General features: G+C 50.5%; 2 protein-coding genes across 7 annotated transcripts in view; one reads left to right on the top strand and one right to left on the bottom strand.

The window, feature by feature from the left end:
* Positions 1 to 12326, bottom strand: part of GAK (cyclin G associated kinase) — a 49904-nt gene extending 37578 nt beyond the window's left edge. The window contains exons 1-5 of one of the 4 annotated variants that reach the window (XM_086705678.1): positions 12054 to 12326; positions 7242 to 7303; positions 6544 to 6603; positions 5519 to 5633; positions 1893 to 2035 (exon numbers count right to left, since the gene is read on the bottom strand). In XM_086705678.1, the coding sequence (XP_086561804.1) occupies positions 1893 to 2035; positions 5519 to 5633; positions 6544 to 6603; positions 7242 to 7303; positions 12054 to 12198 (525 nt within the window). In that variant the 5' untranslated portion in view covers positions 12199 to 12326. The other 3 variants (XM_086705677.1, XM_086705679.1, XM_086705680.1) reach the window with 3 other exon arrangements.
* Positions 12327 to 12366: 40 nt separating this feature from the next.
* Positions 12367 to 25979, top strand: part of TMEM175 (transmembrane protein 175) — a 29371-nt gene continuing 15758 nt past the window's right edge. For all 3 annotated transcript variants that reach the window (XM_086705685.1, XM_086705684.1, XM_086705686.1), the window contains exon 1: positions 12367 to 12522. The gene's annotated coding sequence lies outside the window, so the exon portion shown is untranslated. The remainder of the gene's footprint in view (positions 12523 to 25979) is intronic.

Here is a 25979-nt window from a genome sequence, read left to right as displayed (position 1 = left end):
CAGAAGGAAAATCCAACTAGGACCACTTAAGCCACATCCACATGACCTGGGTCACGTAGCAAAGTGCGGGCACAGGGGCCGCCATGCGCTGCTAGTGAGGACTTCCAACAGAGGTGCAAGCGTCCACGGGCCAAAGCACAGACAAGGGCATCGGGGTTCAGAACAGCTCAGGAAGCGGACATCAACCAAGTGCACAAGCACGAGCACACGCGTCCCCACACGAGACGGATGGACCTGCAAACCATAATGAGAGCAAACAGCCCGACACCGGCTACACTCCACAGCCCGCAGGCTTGCAAGGAGCCATGCACAGGAGCAGAACAAGAAGGACACGCGTCCCCATGGTCTCTGCCATCCCCCGTGTCCCGCCTGCCCCTCCGCAGGGCGCCACACGGTGAGGTCCACACACCAGCCACAGGGACACCTGCAGGGGGTCCCAGCACTGGGCGAACAGAGGGCGCTGAGAAGACAAGGGACGTCCAACCCGGGCTAAGCTCACAAGCGCTGATCCTTTACTGATTCTACCCTTCTAGATATCCCTTCCCTTAAAAAAACTACGGACACACAAGCACCCGCATTAACACACAAAGCATGGGTCTTGATGCCCTGAAACAATCCACCAGCCCCCAGTCAGCTGAGGAAAGCCCATGCAGACAGCAGGGAAGGGCTGGCTGGTGTGCAGGGCAGCCGCGGCCCAGGCCCCTCCAGACACACCCCTGCAGCCCTGTGAGCGGGGTCCAGGGCGGTGGCCCCCACCTCACAGACCTTCTGTAATGGGGGCGCACGTGCCGACCACTCGGGCTGAAGGACAAAAGGAAAAGGTCAGGCTCGCCCAAGGTCAAATCTAAACAGAGACATCACTGCACAGACAGGGCGCCAGGGCCTCCGTGGGCACATGGCCCTGAGGAGGAGAGGGCGCTATCCCAGACCAGCCGGGTCGGAGGCACGCTTTCCTCATACCTGAAAGCTGGCCACAGACCAGACAAGAGAGAACGCTAAGGGACCGTAAGGTTCTCCGGCAAAAACAACCTGTGCCAGCAAGTAGGACACAGCGGGGGCCACCGCTCCCCCAAGAAGCGGTCGGAGTCAGGGTGTGAGCTTCGTGGACGTCAGGCAAATCTCACAAAGTCTTGAGTTTCCCAAAGACACAACAGGGGAAATAGAAACTAGGCCATTAAGCAGGAGAAGGCATTCGCAGCACAGACAACATGAAAAAGGCCGCCGTAAGAACAGAGGGAGGAGCTCCTGCTAACCAACAACCTGATGGACAAGAAAACAGGAAAAAAAGCAAAAAGCAAGTTAACTGAAGAATAAGGCACTGACTGCAAACACAGCAAAAACCATCTATCTCACGAATCACCAGGAAAAGGGAGAATCGGGACCGCGGTGCCCCTCGTCCCCAGCAGGCGGGCGGCTGCGAGTACGGCAGCCCCACGGTGCCCGGCCAAGGCGTGTCCGCACTCCTCGTGGTCCCTCGGCGGCACTGGTTGCCGCGGGACAGCGAGCCCTGTGGTGTCACGCCTGGGGACGGATGACCACAGGGCGAGGGCACGGACGACCCCGAGGGGCGGCAGCCTCCTCCCGGCTCCTGGGGGCGGACGGAAGGGAGCCTCAGCCGAGAGCATCCCCGGGCCGGCCGAAGGGCCGGCAGGGGGCGTGATGGCCAAGCAGGTGGCATGAAGCCACAGGACCAGGCCGCAGGAGGCCACAAAGCCAAATGACACAGAGAGAGGGCTCGGCGCCGCTTCAGGGGAGAAACTTCCAGAAACCCAGTTTGGCGTTAAGAAGCTCCTTCTTCTCTGGAAAAGCCATCGCACACTTCACTGCTGGCAAGCTGGCCATCCTGACAGGGGGCAGCGGGGCAGGCCCGCGAGACGGACCGGAGGCGGTACCTTGAGGTCTCTGTGGATGATGGGCGGCTTTTGTCTGTGCATGTGCTGCACGGCTCTGCACGTCTGATAGAATATCTTCAGAACAGTATCGCACGAGAGCGGACCTCTAGATTCAATTTTCTTTAAAAATTCCACCAGCTGCCCTAAAAGAGACAATTAAATTCACATCACCATGGAACCAGAAACGCTACACCCACCCCGGGCGGCCCCCCGGAGCCCACCGCAGCACTCGCGGAAGAGCGTCCGCCGCTCGGGCCCGGACACCCGGGAAACCCCGCGGAGGGACGTGAGGTTCAGGGACCGCCACCGGGATGCAATGAACTTACAGAGCCTCCGTGGGAACACCGCCGGCCGCGGCCACGTGGAACAACGGCCAGCGGTGCGCGCGGTACAAGGCGGCCCCCAAATTCACCACAGACCGCGTACCCTGCGCAGCCAGGCGCCGAGCGGCAGCTACAAGAGGAACGGCCCCAAACGTGTACGCGGAGCTCTCCCAACCACATCTAGCGAAGCGGCCACCCCGCTTCCTCAGGCAACAGGTCACCTGTCTGTGAGCACCACGTCCCAGTAAACGCACAGACTGCATGTGGACGCGGGGCGGGGAGGGGGGGGGGGAGAAGGAGGCTACAGGCAGGCACGAAGTACTGGGCTGCACCCCAGTCCAGGACAGAGCCCTCCCTGGGCCGTTCCTCCCCGTCTCTGTAGCCCAGACACCTGCAGTCCTTGGACCCAGCACAGTGAAGCCGGGAAACTCCGGTGCGGGGCCAGCCGGCTCCGTCGCACGCGGGGTGAGAGCTTTCTCCGTGAGCACAGGCCATCTCCTCCCTGTCCCGCACGGAGCACCCACGTTCATGCCTCTGGCGCCTGCCTCCACAAGCTGCCCACACACCACATGCCTTGTACCCTACCCCTCCAACCCCATTCCCACCTGTGGCCCCCTCCCTGGAGCCTCTTCCGGAAGCCCACCCTCTCCTGGGCACTGCACTGCTCCCTCCCTGCTCCAGGCCCCAGGCTGTCTCTCAGCCTTGTAGCTCCTTCAGTTTGCCGGCACACTGTTGAAGCAGAAGCAAGGTGGTTACCACCCCTACAGGCCTGATCTCTTGTGACATCCCCACACAGACTCCCCTCCAGCCACATGCCTCCTTTCTGTCCTGCCCCAGGACCTTCGCACATGCTGCACCCTCAGCTGGGACGGTTTTCCTGTCTCACCTCCTTCAGCTCCCGGTCTGCGCCATCACACCCTTTCCCTGGCCTCTTTCCTCAGTTTCGCACGGGACTACCCAACCATCACTGAGGACTTTGGTTAGGGTCTATTTGCTTTATCTGCTTGAGTCACTGAACCCCCGTGCCTGCATACAGTAGTGCCAACGGACACGATTCTCAACATGAACTAGATTCTAACTGCTCTGAACAGGCATAGCGCCTGTGGAGAAGTGTGGACTTCGCACACTCCCAAGGGGTTTGGATTCTTTTCATAACTGCATCACCTTTGCAACTTTCAGAACAGGGAATCATGGCTCAGGACCCGCACGTTCTTGCCCACTGACCCATCTGCCGTGGAGCCTCCACTCTGGTGATCCAGCCACGATTCCCCACACACGTCTGACCCTGCCCCGCCAGGGCCACCTCTGCTGTGGCTCTGCAAGGATCTGCCCTCTTTCCAGACCTGCACACCAGCCCGCCTGGCCCTCACTCCACCAGACCACCCCAGCATTCCCCTCTCCCCCCGCCACACCTGCCTCCCAGCCTTGCACCCGCACCCTCAGGAGGGATGGGGTGCCCTCCCTGTGATGCAGACAGGGCAGGCAGGGCACGGGCCCCACGAGGCATCGCAGAGGGTCCAAAGCAAGGGTGACACGTTGACCACCAAGCCACCTGGAGTTATGGGAATGAGCCAGCCTGTGGCGGTGGGGACGGGGGGGTGGTGGGGGAGGGTGTCACAACATCAGTTCACAGTTCACTGGCCTCTGGGTCCAGCGAGAATTTAAAGGAAACTTTTTAAAAGTAACAATCCCCAATGTGGCAGGACAGCTGGAGAGCACACAGTGGAGGACGAGCGTGGGGAGCGAGACCAGCGATGGGTGGGGGCTCGGTGAGCACGCATCCAGGCCCTCCTTCAGTGGGGCTGGCACACACACCCCGCCCTGAGATCCCCTCCGCCCCCCGCCCCCACCCTGCAAGCACCCCCAGCCTCTCACACTGCTCCCAGGCTGGCGGCCCATGCAGCACCACACCGAGGGCTGCACTCTGTGGGTTTGCCCCATCTTGGAACCACGCTGCCACCACCAGGCCCCACACCTGCTGCCTCTCATGGGAGGGACCCTGGCGCTGGTGAACCCACAGCCTTCCAAAACCCAGAATGAAAGTGACCCAGAAGCACTGAGCGCCCTGAAGATGAACAGAGGACTCGGTAAGCGAACCAGACGTGCCAGCTGTGGAACGCAGGACGAGGCACGGCCAGCATCAGCAGCGGGGCCCCCGGGGCAGAGGGAAGCTGCGTGCAGCCTCACGCGTGCTGACTGGGGGTTCCACGTGGCACCCCCTACTCCACAACCCCGACCACAGGATCGCCGAGCTCGCAGCAGCTCCGTGCACCAACATCTGTGGTCAAGAAACGGTATGCATCACAAAGGGGGTGCTGGTTGGAGACGCTGCGGGACGGACCCAGGAGGCCCTGCAGAGCCTTCAGGAGAGAACAAGTAGGTGTTTGGCGCGAGAAGATGCCCGATGCAGGAAGCTTTTCTCGGAAAAGAGAAGTACGTGTCGCAAACCCCAATTTTTAGGAAAACCTCACTCCCCTACGCTTGAACAGGGACGTCCTGCCCCCGGATGGTTCCTCACCCTGGCTCCTGGCCACTGCTGGCCGTGCACACCGCGCTCAACGCCTCTGCCCTCACGCCAGCTACAGCGCCCGCCTTCTCCTCTTGCATCTCCACTCCTCCCCGCGCCTATGCTCACAGCCCCCGCCGTTCCCTTCTGTGAGTGCTCCTCTCGGCGCTCCTCTCGTGGGCACGGCGCTCGGCTGGGCCGCTTGCTCCCCTTGGCCTGTGGCCACGGGGCTGAGGCCTCTTGTCCCCCAGCACGCACTAGCGGTGACTAACAGGCAAGCGCACCCTGCTTACGACAGCCGATGGCTCCCGCCTCTGGCTCGACAGTCCTGGCCAGGCGTCCGCATCCACCCGGCCCAAGTCCCGCCTCCACTCTTCTCGGACAACTTGTGCTGTCTGGCATCGCACATCAAGACCGTGAGCTCCAGCGGGCAGGCACTCGCCGGGCTCACTGCCGCCTCACCCACAGAGCAGACGCTCCACGAGGGCGTGAGCCCTGACCCTCCCCGGGGCAGAGAGACTGCGCCCTGCCTGGGGGATCAGGCACGCCCCTCGCCCGCGCTCCCTTGGCACCATCCGCACACACTCACACGGCCACTCTGCCCCTACAGCTCTCTGGAAGGCACCTGGGTCCCTCCTACTCCTGTGACGGAACTCAGGAGTCTAAGAACACGGGGAGTGCTTGACCTAGCAGGTCACGTGCCCTCAAAGGCCACGGCCGCAACCCCACCCTGTCCGTTACACCTGACCGCTCAACCATGTGACAATACTGTGGTCCAGACTCCAAGGAAACGTTACCTTTGCAGAGCTCGGTGAGCAGCAGGAACTCGGCCTGCCCCGTGTCCGACTCCTCCTTCCCTATGGATGCTGCAGAACAAAACTGGACAATATTGGGGTGGCCAGAAAGTTTTTTCTGCAGGTGTCTTGTTAAAGGAGAATGCGTAAGTCTGCACGTTTAAAAACAAATATACATGTGACATTAAGACACTAAAGTCAAAGTGTGGAATGAAATTACCTTACAGTCCCAGCACATCGGAGCAGAAAGACGGAGGGCAGTGGGGGGGGGGGGGGGGGGGGTGGCGAGAAAGGCAGGCGGCAGGGAGGGGGGAACGGAGAGGGAAGGTGGGGGTGAAAACCGCCACCACGCTGGCCACACGCACCTGACCACGGGCCAGGCAGGACAGCAGACAGAGGGCACGTGCGGGTGCGGGAGGCCACGGGTGTGAATGAGCCCGCCAAACCTCTGCAAGGCGAGAGCCCGCAGGCTCACAGTACACAGAGCTTCGAGAGAGAAAAGAGAACACATTCTGACAGCAGAGGGCAAGAGCCCAGCTGAGGGAGAACATGTGCCAGAGCTGAGAGCCCGCAAGAGAAGCGCCACAGACCCACGAGCCGTGCACAGAAACCTGACAGCCTGACTGCCGGGGGCAGGGTGAGGGACAGAGGGGCTGCTGACCAGGAGGGACACGGAGGCCCACTAGAACCAGGCCCAGCAAGGGTCCTGGCAAGAGCCGGAGCAGCGGGGCACGCCACGCTCACTAAGGGGAAGACAGAAGGGCGGAGAGCAGGAAACAAATCCTGCGTGAGCACGGAGACCTCCCGGGCCGCAAAGCTACTGAACCTCTAACTGTTACCCTGGGAGCGAAGGAGGAGGAAGGAAACCTTCTCCTACCAATACTCTACAGGCAGGTCCAGTGAAGGCGGAAGGCCAATTTTAGCGTGTCCGAAAGGGCAAGAGAGCGGCCCGGCGGCGGCGGGCGGCCACAACTCGACGCAGGCCTCCCCACGTGACCGCACGTGCTCTCGTCCCGGGAAAAGGATACCATGAAACAAACTTCCTGAATGATGGCTCTGTTCTTTTCCTCTTCGTTAGACAATAACCTCTGTATCGGGAAATAAACACAAAGATTAAGGAGTGTTTATCTTTCTATTCTACACCCAGGAGAATAAATGCAACGCATCTAAAAGCTTAACCTGCTTACCTGTATTTTAACATCTGGCCTGTGTAAAAATTTGACAGAAGGTTAAGACCCTTGAAAATGGTCTTTTATGACCCAAGGACACAAGAAAAATGAAAAACAGGAGGCTTTCTCCAAAGAGGCTACAGCAAAGTTAGAAAATCAAGGAAAATGGGAGAAGACGCCGGCAGAGAAGCGGGCCTCTGTTCCGAACCTCCAAAGTCAGGCAGCCCCTCAGCAGTAGCCCTGGCACCGGCACCTGCACAGCCCCAGGAGGCCCCCGCCCCCCAAGCTGTGGACACAGAGTTCACAGCAGTGACTTTCAACCCCCTGCTATCTGTGGAACCCTCCTGGCAGTCGGCACTGAGGTCGCCCCTCGCCACAAAGTCGGAAGCCACAGCTTAAAGTGTTCTGCAGCTGCTGATGGCCTCACCCTCAGAGGGAAAAAACAGGACAGACTATTTAAAAAAAAAAAAGCAAACTAAATACTAGGGACGAATCTCCGGAAACTTAGAGATCTACTTAAAATGGCCCAAACCCCACACAAATGCCGCCCTCGTTACCTTCAAGGCGTACTCTCTGCCACTTCCCAGGTCTTGAGCCTCATACACAAACGCAAACCCTCCTGAAAATTAGAAAGACGTACAGGTCAGTTCAGTGCTCCGACTTCCCTTGACATTAAGCTTCAAAAATATGTTCACTAGGTGAAATACAAACCGGGCTTGTGGCCAGCAATTTGCTACAGAAACGACCCTCATTTATATGATGCTGTCTTTTAAATATCCCGCTTTGGGGACAGGAAGGAAATCAACACAGGAACAGAGATCAGTGGGGGAGAGAATGGAGAAAATCAACAACACCAAAGCTTCTGAAAGCCAACATTCTCTGAAAACAAGAAAATGAAACTGATAAATTCTAGATAAACTGGTCACCGAGAGAGTGAGAGCAAGAAAGGAAAAATTAACACACGAGCAACTACCCCCAGAACAGAAGGCCAGCACTGCCTTAATGCCCCAAAACGACTTTAAAGCACATCCAATATCACATGAACACAAAAAGTCCTTTTTTTAAATGTTTATTTATTTGGGGGGTGGGGGGTAAACGAGCAGGAAGGGGCAGAGAAGGGGACAGAGAATCCAAAGTGGGCTCCGTGCTGACAGCGCAGAGCCCGACGTAGGGCTCGAACTCACAAACCAGGAGATCGTGACCTGAGCTAAAGTCAGAGGCTTAACCAACTGAGCCACCCAGATGTCCCAACAAATTTTTAATTCTGGGTAAAGTAAAATTTCAGCATATCAAACCCGATATATGAAGATAACACACTGCGACTAAGTAAGAGTTGATTAAACATTTGAAAATCCCTGTAGTTCTCTTGTTTTTAGGTTTCATTTGCTTAGCTTCTTCTAGCTCCCCACGGTGGAAAATTACATCATGACACTAAGAGCTGTGAGCAGACACCCTACGATGCAGCAACTGCACTACAAGGTATTTATCCAAGGGATACAGGGATGCTGTTCCGAAGGGACACATGCACCCCAAGGTTTATAGCAGCACTACCGACAATAGCCAAAGTATAGAAAGAGCCCAAGTGTCCATCGATGGATGAACGGATAAAGAAGATGTGGTATATACATATACAATGGAGTATTACTAGGCAATCAAAAAGAATGAAATCTTGCCATTTCCAACTACGTGGATGGAACGGGAGGGTATCGTGCTAAGTGAAACTAGTCAAAGAAGGACACAAATAGTGACGTCACTCATATGAGGACTTTAAGAGACAAAACAGATGAACATAAGGGAAGGGAAGCAAAAATCACATAAAAACACGGAGGGGAACAAAACAGAAGAGACTCATAAATATGGAGAACAAACTGAGACTTGCTGGAAGGGTTGTGGGTGGGGCGATGGGCTAAATGGGGGATGGGCATTAAGGAGGGCACTTGCTGGGATGAGCACTGGGTGTTATATGTAGGGGATGAATCACTGGAATCTACTCCTGAAATCAATGTCGCACTACACGCTAACTAACTTGGATGTAAATTTAAAAATTTTTTAAAAATTTTTTAAATAATAAAATAAAATAAGCAAAAGACACACAGAGACATTCCGCCCATGCAGGTGCATGGTCATCCTCCAGGAAGGTGCACCTGAAGGCACAATAAGGTATCAGTACACACCTGCTCGAATGATCAAATCAGAACACAGCACAAAACATTGGCAAGGCCACGGAGACACTGGGTGACTCTTTGTGGCCACAGACTCCACACGTTGAGCCCTAGCTCCCAGTGTCACTGGATCAGCAGACAGGGCATTCAGGGAGGCAATTAAAGAAATGAGGTCATCATAGTGGGGCCCTGACCCAGCAGGACTGGGGTCTCTCTCCACCCACGTGCACAGACAAGGTGCCGTCTGCCGGCCAAGGGGACAGGCTGCCCGGAAAACCAACGCTGCCAGTGCCATGATCTGGGACAGGAGCCTCCGGAACTGAAAACATAAATTCTTGTCGTTTATGCCTTGAAACTGTGCTACTGTGCCATGGCGGCCTGAGCAGACTACCACACTCGTCTGCTGCTTGTCAGAAGTGTAAGAGGACACAGCCGCTCTGGAAACAGGCTGGCAGGTCTAGACAACAAGGTCTGCAGCTACCGCACAAGTCGGTCATCTGCACTCTTAGCCGCTCACTCCAGAAAAATAAGAACCTGAACATGAGTGTTTACAGCATCTTTATTTCTAACAGCCAAAACACATCTGGAAACAACCCAGACGTCCTTCAGTGGGGGAACGGTTAAAGAGACGGAGCCACCCACACCACGAATACGCTTCACCAATAAAAATGAGATCATGGACACAACCACCTGGGTGGATCTCCAGACACTAATAGCGAAAAGGGCCAATTCCAAAAGGATACACACACAATGTCAAAACTGTAGAGACAGAGACCTGATTAGTGGTTCCCAGCGTTAAGAACATAGGTTTTGGGGCGCCTGGGTGGCGCAGTCGGTTAAGCGTCCGACTTCAGCCAGGTCACGATCTCGCGGTCCGTGAGTTCGAGCCCCGCGTCGGGCTCTGGGCTGATGGCTCAGAGCCTGGAGCCTGTTTCCGATTCTGTGTCTCCCTCTCTCTCTGCCCCTCGCCCGTTCATGCTCTGTCTCTCTCTGTCCCAAAAATAAATAAACGTTGAAAAAAAAATTAAAAAAAAAAAAAAAGAACATAGGTTTTTTTTTTTTTTAATTTTTATTTTTTTTTTTTGGGACAGAGAGAGACAGAGCATGAACGGGGGAGGGGCAGAGAGAGAGGGAGACACAGAATCGGAAACAGGCTCCAGGCTCTGAGCCATCAGCCCAGAGCCCGACGCGGGGCTCGAACTCACGGACCGCGAGATCGTGACCTGGCTGAAGTCGGTCGCTTAACCGACTGCGCCACCCAGGCGCCCCAAACCCTAAATAATTCTCAAGTTGTCAACATGTGTACCCGAGGGACTGAGTTTGGAACTCCCCACGTTTACACAGGACAGCAAGAATTCCCATGTTCCAAGGCTGATGTTTTACATGAAAGACTGGACACGAGTTTCTCAACATTTCAGTTCCGAAAGAGGCTTCACAACTTTAAAGGCTACACGCCAGCTGTTACATGTATAAAGAGGAAATCTACAGCTCATAATTGTACTGGTTATGTTTATCTTCCGACTTGTCTAGATAGCAAAGGGAGTGCGTTCTTTTGCACAACCACATCGGCTGGTCCCATTTCCTTATTCTGCGTCCCAGTGTTAAACAACTTAAATGGTGACAGCTTCCTGCTCCACAAGACCCACCCCCCCCCCCCCCCCGCTCTGATTACCCCTCCCCCTCCCCCACCCCCACCCCCAGGGCACATTCTCTCCCCTCTCACCTCAGTTTGGCCCTCTAGACCCCTCACCACTGCCTGTCCTGTCCCAACAATCCTCCAGGGCTGTGCGGTCCTGTCATTAGAGGGTGTGTCTAATTTTAAGTTCCAGGAGGTAAAACCCACCTACTGTCCACTATGCATTTCTTAAAAAACAAGACAACTGTCTGGTATTTTCAGAGTAAATGAATTGATGTGAGGGAACTCTCATTCTAACAGATACCACCCCTCAGAATGTTAATAGAGGTTCTGGCCTCACCTCTGAAGACCTTGGGTTGCTGTTTTTTTTTGTTTGCTTTTTTTTTTTTTTTTTTTTTACCAAATCACACCCAAAATCTGTTGCTTTTTCTACCCACGTGGAAAAACAGCGTGTGCTGATGCTGCAGCCAGAACATCCCCTCAGGTCTTTAGGAATAAGGTGAACGGTCAGCTGGTGTGGTTTCCTACCTCAAACTGAGCATAAACGGAAGCAGGGGTGGCCACGTGACAAGCCCAATCTGAGGTCCGGAGAGCTACCGGACAGGTCGGCTCTCTCGCCCTGTACCACTCCGTCGCCCCGTGTTAATTCAGGGAAATGGCGTTCTGTTTCAGTACCAGCCCCAAAGACAACTGTGTTTAGCCATTAAGCATCCCAGCTAGCAAAATGTGACAGACCCCCGTGGGCGCCCCCGACAAAACGTAAGGAGAGTCCAGAAGAGAGAATGGGATCACATCGACGTTGGCAATAGTCTCTGTGTGAGGAAGAGAAAGAGAAACAGCAGGCAGAAACAAAGATGACTAAAGAACGGCCCGGAAATCTCTCCGTGCCTGACGAGTCCAGCCTGCAAGGCTCCATACAGCTCACAACTGCTGGCATGCCCTAGTTTACACGGACTCACAAACAGAGATCAGGGCAAAGTGAAGCTCAGGCGGCAAGAGGAGGGAGCTAGGCTGTGGGTCACAGCACCGTCTACGCCAACATCCAAGGCAATCAGGACTGCAGCCATCCTCACCAAGCTGCACGAGCACCCACGCCCAGGACCCTGAGAATCGAGGGGAGCTGGCCCGATGTCCGGAGATCCAGTGCTGTTCCACCGCCCCCCGCCCAATGGCCCAAGATGTGAGGGGAAGGGCCATGACTCCCATAGGTTCCCTTCCTTCTGCCTCCACTGTGGCCCCTCACCTGCTCACCACCCCCTCCCCGCTGCCACGGCCTTAACTCCGGCCGCAGGCCAGCCCCACACCTGCTCTGACTGCCACGCCTCCCACAAGGAAGTGCCCGGCCCTACGCCCGGCCTCACTCACCTTCGGCAGTCGCTCCGGGTCGGCCTCACCCTCTCCACCCCCCCCCGCGGCGACCCTCCCCCATCCCCCGCCGCGCCGGGCCGACCCGCACCGGAATCAGCCTGACCCCGCCCCCTCCGGGCCGGCCCCGCGCCCGTCCGCCCCCACGCTGCCCCCACCCCCCAACCCCGGCGCCGGGCGCCCGCGCCCCCCGGCCCGAGCCTCACCCTCGGCCAGGACCCGCCGCACCCGCAGCCGCAGTTCGCCCAGCTCCACCGTCTGCCCCACGAAGTCGGTCTGGTCGCGGCCGGCAGCACCGCCCAGAGAGCCCGGGCCCGCCAGGAAGTCCAGCGCAGACTGCAGCAGCGACATGGCTACGGCCCCGCGGCGGGCGCCGGAGCGGGGAGCTCGGGGTGCAGCTGCGTCCGGGTCCGCTCAGCAACCGCCGGCCCCGAACCGCACCATCTTCCGCCCCGACGCCGTGACGTAGGCCCGCGGGGGGCGCGCCGCGGCCCGGAAAGACGCCAGCGCCTCACTTCCGCCGCGCCGGGCGTCGGCGCGCGCGCGGAGCGCTGGTGGAAGAGCGCGCCTGCGCGGCGCCGCGGGTCTCGTGAGGGGCCGGCGACCGTCCGGCTCGGGCGCCTCGCCGACCGGAGCGCAGACGCGCGTGACAGTGGCCGCGGCGACCGAGCGCAGGTAGTCCGGCTGCGGGCCCGGGCCCTGACGGTTCCCCACTCCCACGCGGTCGTTTCTGCGGAGGCTGCTTCTCAGGGCGCCCTGGCTTGAGTGAGCGCGGCCGCCCCCTGGGTGGCCAGTCCCGTGGCGGTGCGCGGCGCGCGCGAGGGGCTTGCGGGCCGCGGGCGGGTGTCGGGGAACGCTCGAGCGACGTTTCGTTCTGCCTCTTGGAGGTGGAAATCTCCCGCGGCGTGTCGTGAGTAGGATTGCGAGCCCCGGACACGCTCCCGGCTTGCCGTGGCGGGGAGTCCACAGTAAGGGTCTTTTTTTAAAAAAATGAGGTGGTTGCTACCAGAAGACTGAAAAACTTAAGTTAAACACACACACACACACGTGCGCGCAACAGTTTGCCAGCTTCTGTAGGAAAATCCGGTCCGGCAGCCTTGGACCCAGACCCCGAGTGTCACCACTCACCCAGAGCCGCCCCCTGAGGTAAGACACCAGCGTTTGCCTGGCCCGCTTGGCTCTTTGTGTCACCTGGCTGGTTCGTGGAGGCGTTGAAGGTTGCAGCCCCCTCTGTGTTCATCGTCAGCCTGGAAGCCGCGTCTCCGTTCTCTGCGATTTCAAGTTACTAAAATTGTGTTTCCAGACGAACGGGGCTCAGGGGCTTAGTTCACACCGTGCCGGCCTGTACGTAGTGGCTTATTTTTTTTTTTAACGTTTATTTATTTTTGAGACAGAGACAGAGCATGAGCAGGGAAGGGGCAGAGAGAGAGAGAGAGACACAGAATGTGAAGCAGGCTCCAGGCTCTGGGCTGTCAGCACAGAGCCCGACGCGGGGCTCGAACTCATGAACTGTGAGATCACGACCTGAGCTGAAGTTGGCCGCTTAACCGACTGAGCCACCCAGGCGCCCCTGTGGTGGCTTATTTTAACGCTCCTGCGGGACCTCGGACAAGAAGGCACCACATGGTCACTCCCCGCCCTGCGGCCTGTTTCTGGGCACGGGAAACCTGCCCGACGGTATCGTTACTTGGCCAAGGCCGACGGGTGTTGCCGCTAGGATTCCACCCACGTCGTGGCTTTTCCACCCAGGGCGTTTGTCTGGTGGTGGATCGTGAGGGTCGGGCTCAGGAAAGCAGCCTCGCGAGGGACAGGTGCTGGGACGTCCTCGGCTCGTCGCTGGCAGCTGGCGGTCTTAAGAGCTGAAGGGAGCAGAGCCGTAGGCAGGCAGAAAGGTGTTAGAACATTCAGAGCACAGACCAGCCTGTGGGCAAGGAGCCGCCAGGGACGCGGGGAGAAAACCGCAGGCAGGAGCGTTGTGTCATGGGAGTCACAGAAAGACGTCTCCAGGGAAAAAGCCATTTAAAAGTCAAATAGAAAAACACAAGATTTCCACCGGGTTTAGCAACGATGAGGTGCTAAACGATGAGGTGATCTTGGTGATGGTGTCAGGAATGGCTTCGGTGGACTGTTGGGGTGGAAGCTGCAGGTCACGATAGGTGCAGGAAAAAAGAAATGAGAGAGGGGTGGAGAGTGGAGGCGACTCCAGAAGTGGGGGTGGGGGGCCTTCAGATGGGAGACCCTCGAGCTGCTGGAAGCTGGCGGGAGGGAGCCAGCGGAGGAAGTTTGCTGGTGCAGAGGAAGGGGAATAATGAAGAAAGCCTCCAGAAGGTAGGAGGGGAAGGACGTCCAGAACGTAGGGCCGTAAGAAGACACTTTGCATTGTGGACACAGGTGACGGCGTAGGTGATAAACGCTATGTGTTTGTCGCAAGTGAAGGGGTTCTCTGATGGCTTCTGTTCTCATGAACGAGGAAGACTAAACGCCTACGGAAAAGGAGAAGGGAGGTGAGAGAGCTGAGGTTTGAGCAGCGTGGAAAAGATCCAACAGAGCTGCTGGGGTAACCCTAGGACACAAGTCACTGGAAAGCTGAGAGTTCGAGGGTTCCTTTGAATTTGGAGGCCATGAGTTGATCCTCACGTGACCTAGGATCAGGTGGAGATTTCTAAATGATGGAATTGCCCTGGAGACCACCGTTTGCTCAGACTGGTTATTTCGGGAATTCTTGCGGAGCACCTTGATACACTGACACTGCACAGGCACTGTAGTAACAACAGTTAACCTGTCTCCACGCCACGCTTCCTTCCTGGGCTCTTAGGCACCTGTCGCTCCACATCTCCCCTCATACCCGTGTGTAAAACTGAATTTATGTCTTCATCTGCAAGCCTATTTCTCTGTAGATTTCACAACAAAGAATACTGTCCGAAATCAAGAGGATCGTTTCATGGGGCTCCTGGGTGTCTCAGTCAGTTGAGCGTCTGACTTTGGCTCAGGTCAGGGTCTTACGGTTTGTGGCTTTGAGTCCCGCGTCGGGCTCTGTGCTGACAGCTCAGAGCCTGGAGCCTGCTTCCGATTCTGTGTCTCCCTCTCTCTCGGCCCCCTCCCCCACTCACTCTCTGTCTCTCTCTCAAAAATAAACATTAAAGAAAGAACTCTTTTGGGGCTCCTGGGTGGCTCAGTTGGTTGAGCATCCGACTTCAGCTCAGGTCATGATCTCACGGTTTGTGAGTTCGGGCCCTTCCTCAAGCTTGCTCCTGTCAGCTTGTCAGCACAGAGCCCGCTTCGGATCCTCTGTCCCCCTCTCTCTGCCCCTTCCCTGCTTGCGCTGTCCCAGACTAAATAAATATTAAGAAAAAAAAAACTCTTTAAAAAAAGAGGATCGTGTCATAATGATGAACTGGTACATTCGTCAAAAAGACATAATAACCCTAAACAGTTTTGCATCTAATAATAAAACTTTAAAATACTTGAAGCAAAACCAGGTTTTTTTTTTTTTTAACAAAACCCAACTGTAAATTTAAGTTGTAGATTGTAGCTGGCGATTTCAATACCCTTATCTTAATAAATGATAGAACAAGTACCAGAAAATCACCAAGAATATAGTTGAATGATACCATCAGCCAACTTGACCTAATGGACATTTGTAGAACACTTTACACAATACCAGCAAAATATACATTTTCAAGTGTATATGTGAAGAACATTTACCAAGATGGATAATATTCTGGGCTACAAAACAAGTATGTTCTGGGGCACCTGGGTGCCTCAGTCGGTTGAGCATCTGACTTCAGCTCAGGTCGTGATCTCACAGTTTGTGAGTTCAAGCCTCACATCGGGCTCGCTGCTGTCAGCCTGTCAGCTCAGAGCCCACTTCAGATCCTCTGTCCCCGCCCCCCACTTGTACTCTCCTCCAAAATACTTTAAAAAGGAAATTATGTTCTATGACCACAATGAAATTAAGTTAGACATCAGTAATAGATATCTGGAAAACCTGAATATTTAGAAGCTAATAACTCATTTCTAAATTACCCATGGGTCAAAGGAGAAATCAGAAGGAAAATTAGAATTTTGAAGTGAATGAAAATAAACGTGCAGCATTTTAAAATTTGTGGAATGTGGCCAAAACACGACTAGAAGATAGTTCTCAAACCAATAATTTCAGCATTCATCTTAAAAAACAGGAATAATAAGCAAATGAAATCCAAAACAAGTACAAAAAGGGAAATAATAAATGTCAGAGTGGAAACCAATGAAATAGAAAACAAAAACAGAGAAAATCACTGAAAGCAAAAGCTGATTATTTGAGAAGATCAACACAATAGAGAAATCCCTGGTCATATGGAACCAGAAAAAGAACAGACAAATGATTAATAACATGAATAAGAGAAACGATAGAGGAGCTCCTGGGTGGCTCAGTTGCTTAAGCATCTGACTTCAGCTCAGGTCATGATCTCACGGTTTATGACTTCGAGCCCCTGCTTCGGGGAGTAACCGAAAGAGGGAGAGGGAATCCCAAGTGGGCTCTGCACTGTCAGTGCGGACGCCGATGCGGGGCTCAAACTCACAAACATGACCCGAGCCAAACCAAGAGTCAGACGCTTAACTGACTGAGCTACCCAGGTGCCCCTTAAAACACTTTGTAGCACTGGGTCATGATCTCACCGTTTGTGAGACTGAGCCCCACATCAGACTCTGAGCTGACAGAGTGGAATCTGCTTGGGATTCTCTCTCTCCCTTTCTGCCCTTCCCTGCTTGTGTGTATACTCTCTTGAGCAGGTGTTCTATTTCAAACTTAATAAAACATTTTTTAGCAAGTTGAATCCCAACACTATGAAAAGAATATTGCATCGTGACTAAGTGAGGTTTTTCCCAGGAATGCGAAGTTAGCTTAGCATTTGGAGATTGATCAATATAATTTACACTATTAACAGTTAAAAAGACTACATGGATCATCTTAATAGACACAGAAAAAAACATGATAAAACCCAACATCCATTCCGGTTAAAAAAAAAAAAAAAACCTGCTAGCATACTAGGAATGAAATGAAACTTCCTCAACGTAATAAAAGCAGTTATGAAAAACCTGCAGCTGGTGTATAGAATGATGGAAGACTGGACCTGAAGAAGCCAAAGTTGTCAGGTCTCACCACTTCTGTTCATTATCGTGCTAGATATTCTAGCCAGTATTGGAGCAAGAAAAAGCTTCCAGACTGAAAATAATGAGTAAGTTTATTTAGGAAGATGACACGATCATTCACATTCGCTTGCCAACCTTGGTACTGTTGACAGATGATTCCTTGTTGGGGTGAAGATGTGCCATTGTCTAGTGCATTGTTGGACATTTAGCAGCACCCTATCTCTATCCCCTAGATACCATTAATACACGTCACTCGTCACAACCAGAGATGCTTCCAGACATTGCCAAATGTTCCTTGAGGGGCAATGTCACCCTCAGGAGGGTGGAATCTACAGAAAGCTACTAGAACTAGCGAGTTCAGCAAGGTTGCAGGGTGCAAGATTAATATGCAAAAGATAAGCCACGTTATTTCTAGATAACTGGCAACAAATATGGGAAGTTGAAGTTAGGGGGAAATGCCATTTACAACAGCATCAAAAAATACTAAATGCTGGGGTTCCTGGCTGGCTCAGTCAGAAGAGAGTGCGACTCTTCATCTCAGGGTCATGGGTTTGAGCCCAATTTTGAGTATAGAGATTACTTAAGTAAATAATATTAAAAGTATATTAAACTTTAGAAAATGTATTAAATGCTTGGGATAAATCTGAAAAAAGATACATAAGACTTGTGCACTGAAAACTAAAAAACTTGACTGAGAAACACCTTAATAAATGGAGAGAGTATACCATATTCATAAAGTGGGAGATTCAGTATTGTTCAGACTGATTCTTCTCAGATTGATTATAGATTCAGTGTAATTGCTGTCGGAATCCCATCAGACTTCTTGTAAAGATTGGCACACTGCTTCTAAAATTCATTTGGAACTGCAGAGGAGGGAGAATAGTCAAGTTTGAACCTTTGTTCAAATCTTGTGACTTTTTTTTTTAATGTTTTTATTTTTGAGAGACAGAGAGAGACAGAGCATGAGCAGGGGAGGGGCAGAGAGAGAGAGGGAGACACAGAATCCGAAGCAGGCTCCAGGCTCTCAGCTGGCAGCACAGAGCCCGATGCGGGGCTTGAACCCATGAACCACGAGATCATGACCTGAGCCAAAGTCAGATGCTTTAACCGACTGAGCCACCCAAGCGCCCCTCAAATCATGTGACTTTCATTGCCTAACTTCAATACTTTTTATAAAGCCACAGTAATCAAAGTAGTGTGGTGTTAAGATACGTAAGTAGGTCAGGGGCACCTGGGTGGCTCAGTCGGTTGAGCGTCCGACTTCGGCTCAGGTCACGATCTCGCGGTCCGCAAGTTCGAGCCCCGCGTCGGGCTCTGGGCTGATGGCTCAGAGCCTGGAGCTTGCTTCCAATTCTGTGTCTCCCTCTCTCTCTGCCCCTCCCCCGTTCATGCTGTGTCTCTCTCTGTCTCAAAAATAAATAAACGTTAAAAAAAAAAAAAAGATACGTAAGTAGGTCAATGCAACAGAATAGTCAGAAATTGGCCCACAAGTGTATATAAGGTCGATTGATTTTTTAAGATGTTTATTTATTTTGAAGGGAGAGGGGCAGAGAGCAAATCTCAAGGAGGCTTCCTGCTCCACGCAGGGCTCCACACGGGGCTCGATCTCATGACTACGAGATGACAACCTGAGCCAATATCAAGTTGGATGCTCAACTGACAAAGCCCCCCAGGTGCCCCAAGGTCAATTGATTTTTGATAAAGGAATAAAAGTAATTGAAGGAAAGGGAGTCTTTTCAAAAAATGATGCTGAAAAAATTGGATATTGTATGTTAAAAATTGTTAATCCATTGGGGCGCCTGGGTGGCGCAGTCGGTTAAGCGTCCGACTTCAGCCAGGTCACGATCTCGCGGTCCGTGAGTTCGAGCCCCGCGTCAGGCTCTGGGCTGATGGCTCAGAGCCTGGAGCCTGTTTCCGATTCTGTGTCTCCCTCTCTCTCTGCCCCTCCCCCGTTCATGCTCTGTCTCTCTCTGTCCCAAAAATAAAATAAAAAACGTTGAAAAAAAAATTGTTAATCCGTTATCTTGCATTATGCAAAAATTAACTCAAAGCGTCATAAATCTAAATGTAAAACCTGAAACCATAACATTTCTAAAAAGATGTATGAGAATTTTTATACGATACTAAAGCACAGTTGAAACAGTTAACCTGGACTTAATCAAAAGTAAAAAGTTCAAAATATAGTGAAGACATTCTTAAGTAGGTGAACACAGTCAGACTGAGAAGGCCCCACAGTGTATGGTTCCAACTACAGGACACTCTGGAAAAGGGAAAACTATGGGGACAAAAAAGATGAGTGGTTGCCAGGGGCTTCTGGGGCAGGGAGGGGTGACTAGGGCAGGACAGGATTTCCGGGGCAGTGAAGCTTCTGAATGGTGCTATAATGGTGGATACAAGTCCTATGTGGTCAAAACCCGTAGAACTGCGACACGAAGTGAGCCCCATTGTGAGGTATGCACTTAGGCTGCTGGGGTGTCAGTATTGGCTCATCAGCTGCACCAGCTGCACCGCGCGAATGGGAGATGTTAATAACGGGAAACTGGAGGGGGGGTGATGAGGGCATATATGGGAACTCTGCTCTCCGCTCAACTTCTCTACGAATCTAAAACTACTCAAAAACACAGCCCATGAGGAGCACCCAGCTGGCTCAGTCTGTGGAGCCTGTGACTCTTGATCTTAGGGTCGTGAGTTCAAGCCCCACATTGCATGTGGAGTGTACTTAAATATGTTTTTAAGTAACCTATAAATTTAATACATATATGTAAACATATATAAATACATACATGTGTGGATAGTGTCGTGAGAATGAAAAGACCACCCAGAACGGAGAAAGTATTTACAAATCACAGAATGGACTTGTATCCGGAATGCATAAACTTTACCTACATCTTGCATACGTGTGTGCATACGTGTGGATATACCCAGAACGTATATATACAGCAGACATATAAGGAAAGCACATAATCTGTGCATAATCTTCACGGTAATTTCTGCACTCCTGAACAGGCACACACGAGTCTGGGATTTAGTCCTAACGTACTTCAGGTGCTTCTCCTAGTTTGAGTTTGGTGCTCCAACCTTACCAAACTCTGCACTTGGCTGCACACCAAGCTGTCCCCAGTTCCTTTTTGTCTTTCAATAATTCTTACAGCATTGTTTGAGGATTAAAAGCTTCTACATACAAAGTACATGGGACAAGTCTTGGCACATAGTAATTGATAAATGTCACTCTCATTGTTGTCATTTGTCATCAATATTTGCAGACTCAGCTCTAGCATGTCCCATTCTGTGAGCTTTCCCAGACTCCATGCTCCCATGGCACCCTAATGTGCTCGTCTCCTGCCCTGTTGGCTGATTGTCCTTTTTATCTCTGCCTGCAGCGCTTAGCACAGTGCATAATGCCCTACAGGGCTGTAAGCCTTCAGTTACCTCCTATCACATGAAATTTCAGCTTCTCCTATTCCCATAGGATTTTAAAATTCTTTAGTCTTTTCTGTCTTAAAAAAAAATTCACGGGGGCGCCTGGGTGGCTCAGTCAGTTGATCTCGGGATCATGAGTTCAAGCCTCACGTTGGGCTCCACACTGGGAGTGAAGCCTACTTAAAAAAAAAAAAAATCCCTCAACTCCATGCTCCTCTGCTTTGTCTTGTATTTTTTCTTTTATTATCAGGAGTCTTAAAAACTTGCGTGTGACAAAAGTAACATGTTTTGAGCACTTATGCTAGGCACTAGGTTTTTTTTAACCTTGGTAAAATACACATGATAAAATTTACCATCTTAACCATTTGTAAGAGTACAGTTCAGTGAAATTAAGTACATCCACATGGTTGTGCAACTATCCCCACCATCCATGCATAGAATTCTTCATCTTGCAAAACGAAAACTGTTCCTATTACACGGTAACTATCTTCCTCCTGCCCCACCCAGCCTCTGGCAATCACCATTCCACTTTGTCTCTATGAATCTGACTACTCTAGACCTTGTGTAAACAGGATCTCACATCCTTTTGTGAGTGACTTATTTCTCTTAGCATAATGTCAAGCCTCATCCATATTGTAACATGAGAATTTCTTTCATTTTTAAGACTGAGTAATATTATGTTGTATGTGCGGATATACCACATTGTGTTTAGATGCTCATTGTAGATAAGCACTTGGGTTGCTTCTGCCTTTTGACTGTTGCAAATACACTGCTATAAACGTTGGTGTACAAATGTATGTTCAAGTCTCTGCCTTTAATTCTTTTGAGCATATACTCAGAAGTGGAATCACTGAATCATATGGTAATTCTATGTTTAAGTTTTGGAGGACCCAGACTATTTTCCATAGCGGCTGCACCATTTTACATTCCCAACACAAGTATGCAGAGGTTCCAATGTCACCACATCCTCCCAGCCCTTCTTAATTTTCATTATTTATTTTTATTATAGCCATCCTAGAGGATGATTATCTCATGACTTTGATTTACTTTACTACAACTTACTAATGTTGAACATCTTTTCATGTTCTTATTGGCTAGTATATCCTCTTTGGAGAAATGTGTATTCACATCCTTTGCCCATTTTTTGAATTGGGTTGTCTTTTTACTGTTGAAATTTAAGGGTTCTTTATATATTTTAGATGCTAAACTTTTATCAAATATACGATTTGTAAATATTTTCTCCCATTCTGTGGATCATCTTTTCAATTTATTTTTTGGGTGTTTTTTTTTTAACGTTTATTTATTTTTGAGAGAGAGAGAGAGAGAGTGTGAGCAGGGAGGGGCAGAGAGAGAGGGAGACAAAGAATCCGAAGCAGGCTCCAGGCTCTGAGCTGTCAGCACAGAGCCCGATGCGGGGCTCAAACTCACAGACCGTGAGATCATGACCTGAGTGGAAGCTGGACGCTTAACCAACTGAGCCACCCAGGCGCCACTCGTCTTTTTGATTTCTTTAATAGTGTCCTTTGAGGAAGAAAAGTAAAAATTTTGATGAACTCCAATTTCTATTTTTCTTGTTGTTTGTACTTTTGGTGTCATATTTAAGAGTCCTTTGCCAAGTGCAAGGCCATGAAGATTTTCTCTCCAGGTTTTAGCTCTTATATTAAGGTCTTTGATTCATTTTTAATTAATTTGTGTGTGTGGTATGAGGTAGGATCCAAATTCATTCTTTCACATGTGGATATCCAGTTATCCCAGCACCGTTTGTTGAAAAGATTGTTCTTTCCCCATTGAGTGGTCTTGACAGCCTTATCAAACACCAGTTGACCATAAATGGAGTGGTTTATTTCTGAACTCTCAGCTCTGCCCATTAATCTGTGTTCTATGCCGGTTCTGCCCCGTGTTGATTACCAGAGCTTTGTAGTAAGTTTTGAAATTGAGAATGGGAGCCCTCCAACTTTATTCTTCTTGTTTTGGCTATGCCATAAATAGCCAAAGGTTCCTCAAATTTCCATGTGAATTTTAAGGTCAGCTTGTCAATTCCGTGTAGAAGGTAGTTGGAATTTTGGTAGGGACTGCAATTAATCTGTACATCAATTTGGGGAGTATTGCCATCTTAACAATATTAAGTCTTCCAGTCCATGAACAGAGGATATATTTCTATTTATTTAAGTTTTCTTTAATCTCTTTCAACAATATTCTGTGCTTCCTTTGTTCATTTCTTTACTATTTTTGATGCTATTATAAATGTAATTGTTTTCCTAAGTTTATTCTCAGACTGGTTGTATACATTTCTAGTGTGTAGAAATGCAGTTGGTATTTGTATATTGTTTGCTGTAACCTTCCTGAAGCCATTTATTTGATCTAATAGTTTTCTTGTAGGGATTCCTTAGGATTTTCTTTGTGCAAAATCATACCCTCTGCAAATAGAGATAGTTTTGCTTCTTCCTTCCCAATGTATATGCCTTCTATTTCATTTTCTTGCCTAAGAAATGGCTAGAACCTTGGCAGCATTCTGTTGAACCATGTTGTCTCGTCCCTGATTGCGGGCAGGCCGTGGTCAGTCTTCCGCTGTTGAGTGTGACGTTAACTGCGGGTTTTCTGGAGATGCCATCTATTAGGTTGACAGAGTTTACTTCCATTCCTAATTTGTTGAATGTTTTTATCATGAAGAGGTGTTGGATTTTGTCAAATGCTTTTTCTGCATCTATTGAGATGATTGTGTAGTTTTTGTCTTTGGTTCCTTTGATGTGGTATATTACAGTCGTTAATTTTATATTTTAAACCAGCCTTGCATTATTGGAATAAATCCCACTTGGTCATGGTATATAATCCTTTTAATACATTGCTGGATTCCATTTGTTCACATTTTGTTGAGAATTTTTGTGTCTATATTCAATATTTACTGGTTTTAAAAAAAATATTTGAGAAAATTTAAACATACAAAAATATCTAAAAAACAATGTAATGGACATGTTTCCCAAAATTAGTGCCTAAAGAAACACATGTTACTTTTTCTCTTATTTTTTCAGCACAGATTTTTCTCCTTGCCAACCCCCTTTCCTCTGCCCTCTCCTCTTTCTTCCCCCTCCCTTTTGAAAAGTAAGGTGTTAAGAGTTCAGTGCTGGCCGTGACAGAATAAGCCACCTACAGGCTTTCTCTCCTGCTGATTACAGGTAAAAACCTGGACAAAATACTAAAAGAAAAACTATGGAGTGCAGATAGATTGGTGAGGGTAGTTGAAACTTGGAGCAGTGACCCACACAAGTGTGAGTTTTCTACTTTTCAGTCTCTTTTCCCCATGGCTTTGGCCCTAGGCCGGCCACCCGCTGTTGGGCTGTGCTGTGAGAGTTGCTGCTGCTGCATAGACAGCAAACACTCGGAAAAACTGCCATCTTTTTGCCTAGAGGAACCGTGAAAAGGGGCCCAGTGAGCAGAAGCATGTGAACGAAAGAGAACTAAAATATCAGAACAATTTTGAAAAAGAAGACCGAAGCTGGAAGACTCACTCTACCAGATTTGGGGATTTAATATGAAGCTGGGGGCTCCTGGGGGGCTCAGTCGGTTAAGCATCTGACTTCGGCCCAGGTCATGATCTCATGGTTTGTGAGTTCAAGGTCTGCTTGGGATCTTCTCCCTCCCTCTCTCTCTCTGCCCCTGCCCCACTCGTGCTTTCTCTCTGTCTCAAAATATATAATTAAACTTGAAAAATATTAACCCCAAATCTGTCGTACACTGAAATTAAAACCTAAAACACTAAAACTTCTAGAAGAAATAAGGAAATCTTTGTCATCTTGAGTTAAGCAAAGCATTGTTAGATATGACATCAAAAGAATGATCCATGAAAGAACAATTGATGAATTGGACTTTATCAAAATATAAAACTTCTGTTTTAAAAATTGGTAAGGGAATGGAAGACAAGCCACAGGCCGTGAACAAATATTTGCCAGTTACATATCTAACAAAGAACTTTTAACCAGAATGTATAAAGAACTCTCAGGGCGCCTGGGTGGCTCAGTCGGTTAAGCGTCCGACTTCAGCTCAGGTCACGATCTCGCGGTCCGTGAGTTCGAGCCCTGCATCAGGCTCTGGGCTGATGGCTCAGAGCCTGGACCCCGCTTCCGATTCTGTGTCTCCCTCTCTCTCTGCCCCTCCCCCATTCATGCTCTGTCTGTCTCTGTCCCCAAAATAAATAAACGTTAAAAAAAAAATAAAAAAAAAAGAACTCTCAAAACTCAATACTAACACAAATAACTTCCCCCCAAAATGAACAAAAGATTCTAACAAAAATATACACAGATAAAAGGCACATGAAAATGCCCAATTAGTAGGAAAATGCCACACAAGGTATAATACACATTTTTAGTACAACTAAAATAAAAGGTTAATTTTTAAAAAATTTTTCATGTTTATTTTTGAGAGAGAGCATGGGAGCGCATGTGAGTGGGGGAGGGGTGGAGAGAGGGAAAGGGAAACACAGAATCCAAAGCAGTCTCCAGGCATAGAGCCCGACAAGGGCTGGAGCTCGGGAATGACAAGATCATGACCTAGGCCGAACTCGGACGCCCAACCAACTGAGCCACTCAAGAGCTTAACTTTTTTTTAATCCTACCAAACTAGGGGTGCTTGGGTGGCTTAGTTGAGTGTCCAGCTCTTGATTTCGGCTCAGGTCATGATCCCAGGGTCGTGGGATCGAGCTCTGTGTCAGGCTCTGCGCTGAGTGTAGCCTGCTTGGGATTTTGTCTCCTCTGCCTCTCTCCCCCATGCTCGCGTGTGCTGGCTCTCTCTTTCTCTCTCTAATTTAAAAAAAAAAAAAGTTAAAAAAATAATGAAATAAAAACTACCAAACTAAGCGCCGGGGAGAATGAGGACAAGTTGCAGTTTCATGTGCTGCCAGTAGGGGGTGCAAATGGTACAGGCTCTCGGTTTACCCAGCAGACACATTCTGAGGTGCTTACTCAAGAGAAATAAAAACATGTTTCGCAAATGGCTCTGTGCAAATATTTACAGTGCCTTTATGCATAGCCACCCCAAACTGGAAATAACCCACGTTTCTAGCTAGTGATTGGATGAACAGAGGGGTGTATCCATACAGTAGCATTAACTACACAGCAATAAAAAAAATGTCAGTGCTCCCCCAAAACGGGTGAATCCCAAGTGCATCATGCTAAGTGAAAGAAGCCAGACTCCCAAGATTCCGTGGATTGTGAGTCTGTTTCTGGGACAGTCTGGAAAGGGCAGATTATTGTCCCATTACTGGGTCACTACTGCTGACGGTAGCAGGAAGCACAGTGGTGGCCAGGGTTTGGGGTGGAGGAAAGGAAGGCTGGACCGCAGAGGGCCTGCTTGGGGACAGAGCTGCTTTGTGATTGAGGTCCTGGTTACACACCTGTGTGCAGTTGTCAACGGTTGGTAGAACTGCACCCCAGAAGGGGTGCCCTCTACTGTGTGTAAGCTGTAAGCAGCGAGTAAAGTGACAGATGCCTTCTTGATGCGGCTGCAGCCCGGTTCCCAGCCCAGCCCCCCGCAATCCCACCCCCCGCCCCCGCCCAGGTGATCACAGGGCTGTCCTGAGCTGGTGA

The sequence above is a fragment of the Puma concolor genome, chromosome B1 (assembly GCF_028749965.1).
Source record: "Puma concolor isolate L17-30 chromosome B1, mPumCon1.1.hap2, whole genome shotgun sequence".
NCBI lineage: Eukaryota > Metazoa > Chordata > Mammalia > Carnivora > Felidae > Puma > Puma concolor.
The sequence above is the reverse complement of the archived record's forward strand: the minus strand, read 5'-3'. Positions and strand labels throughout refer to the sequence as shown.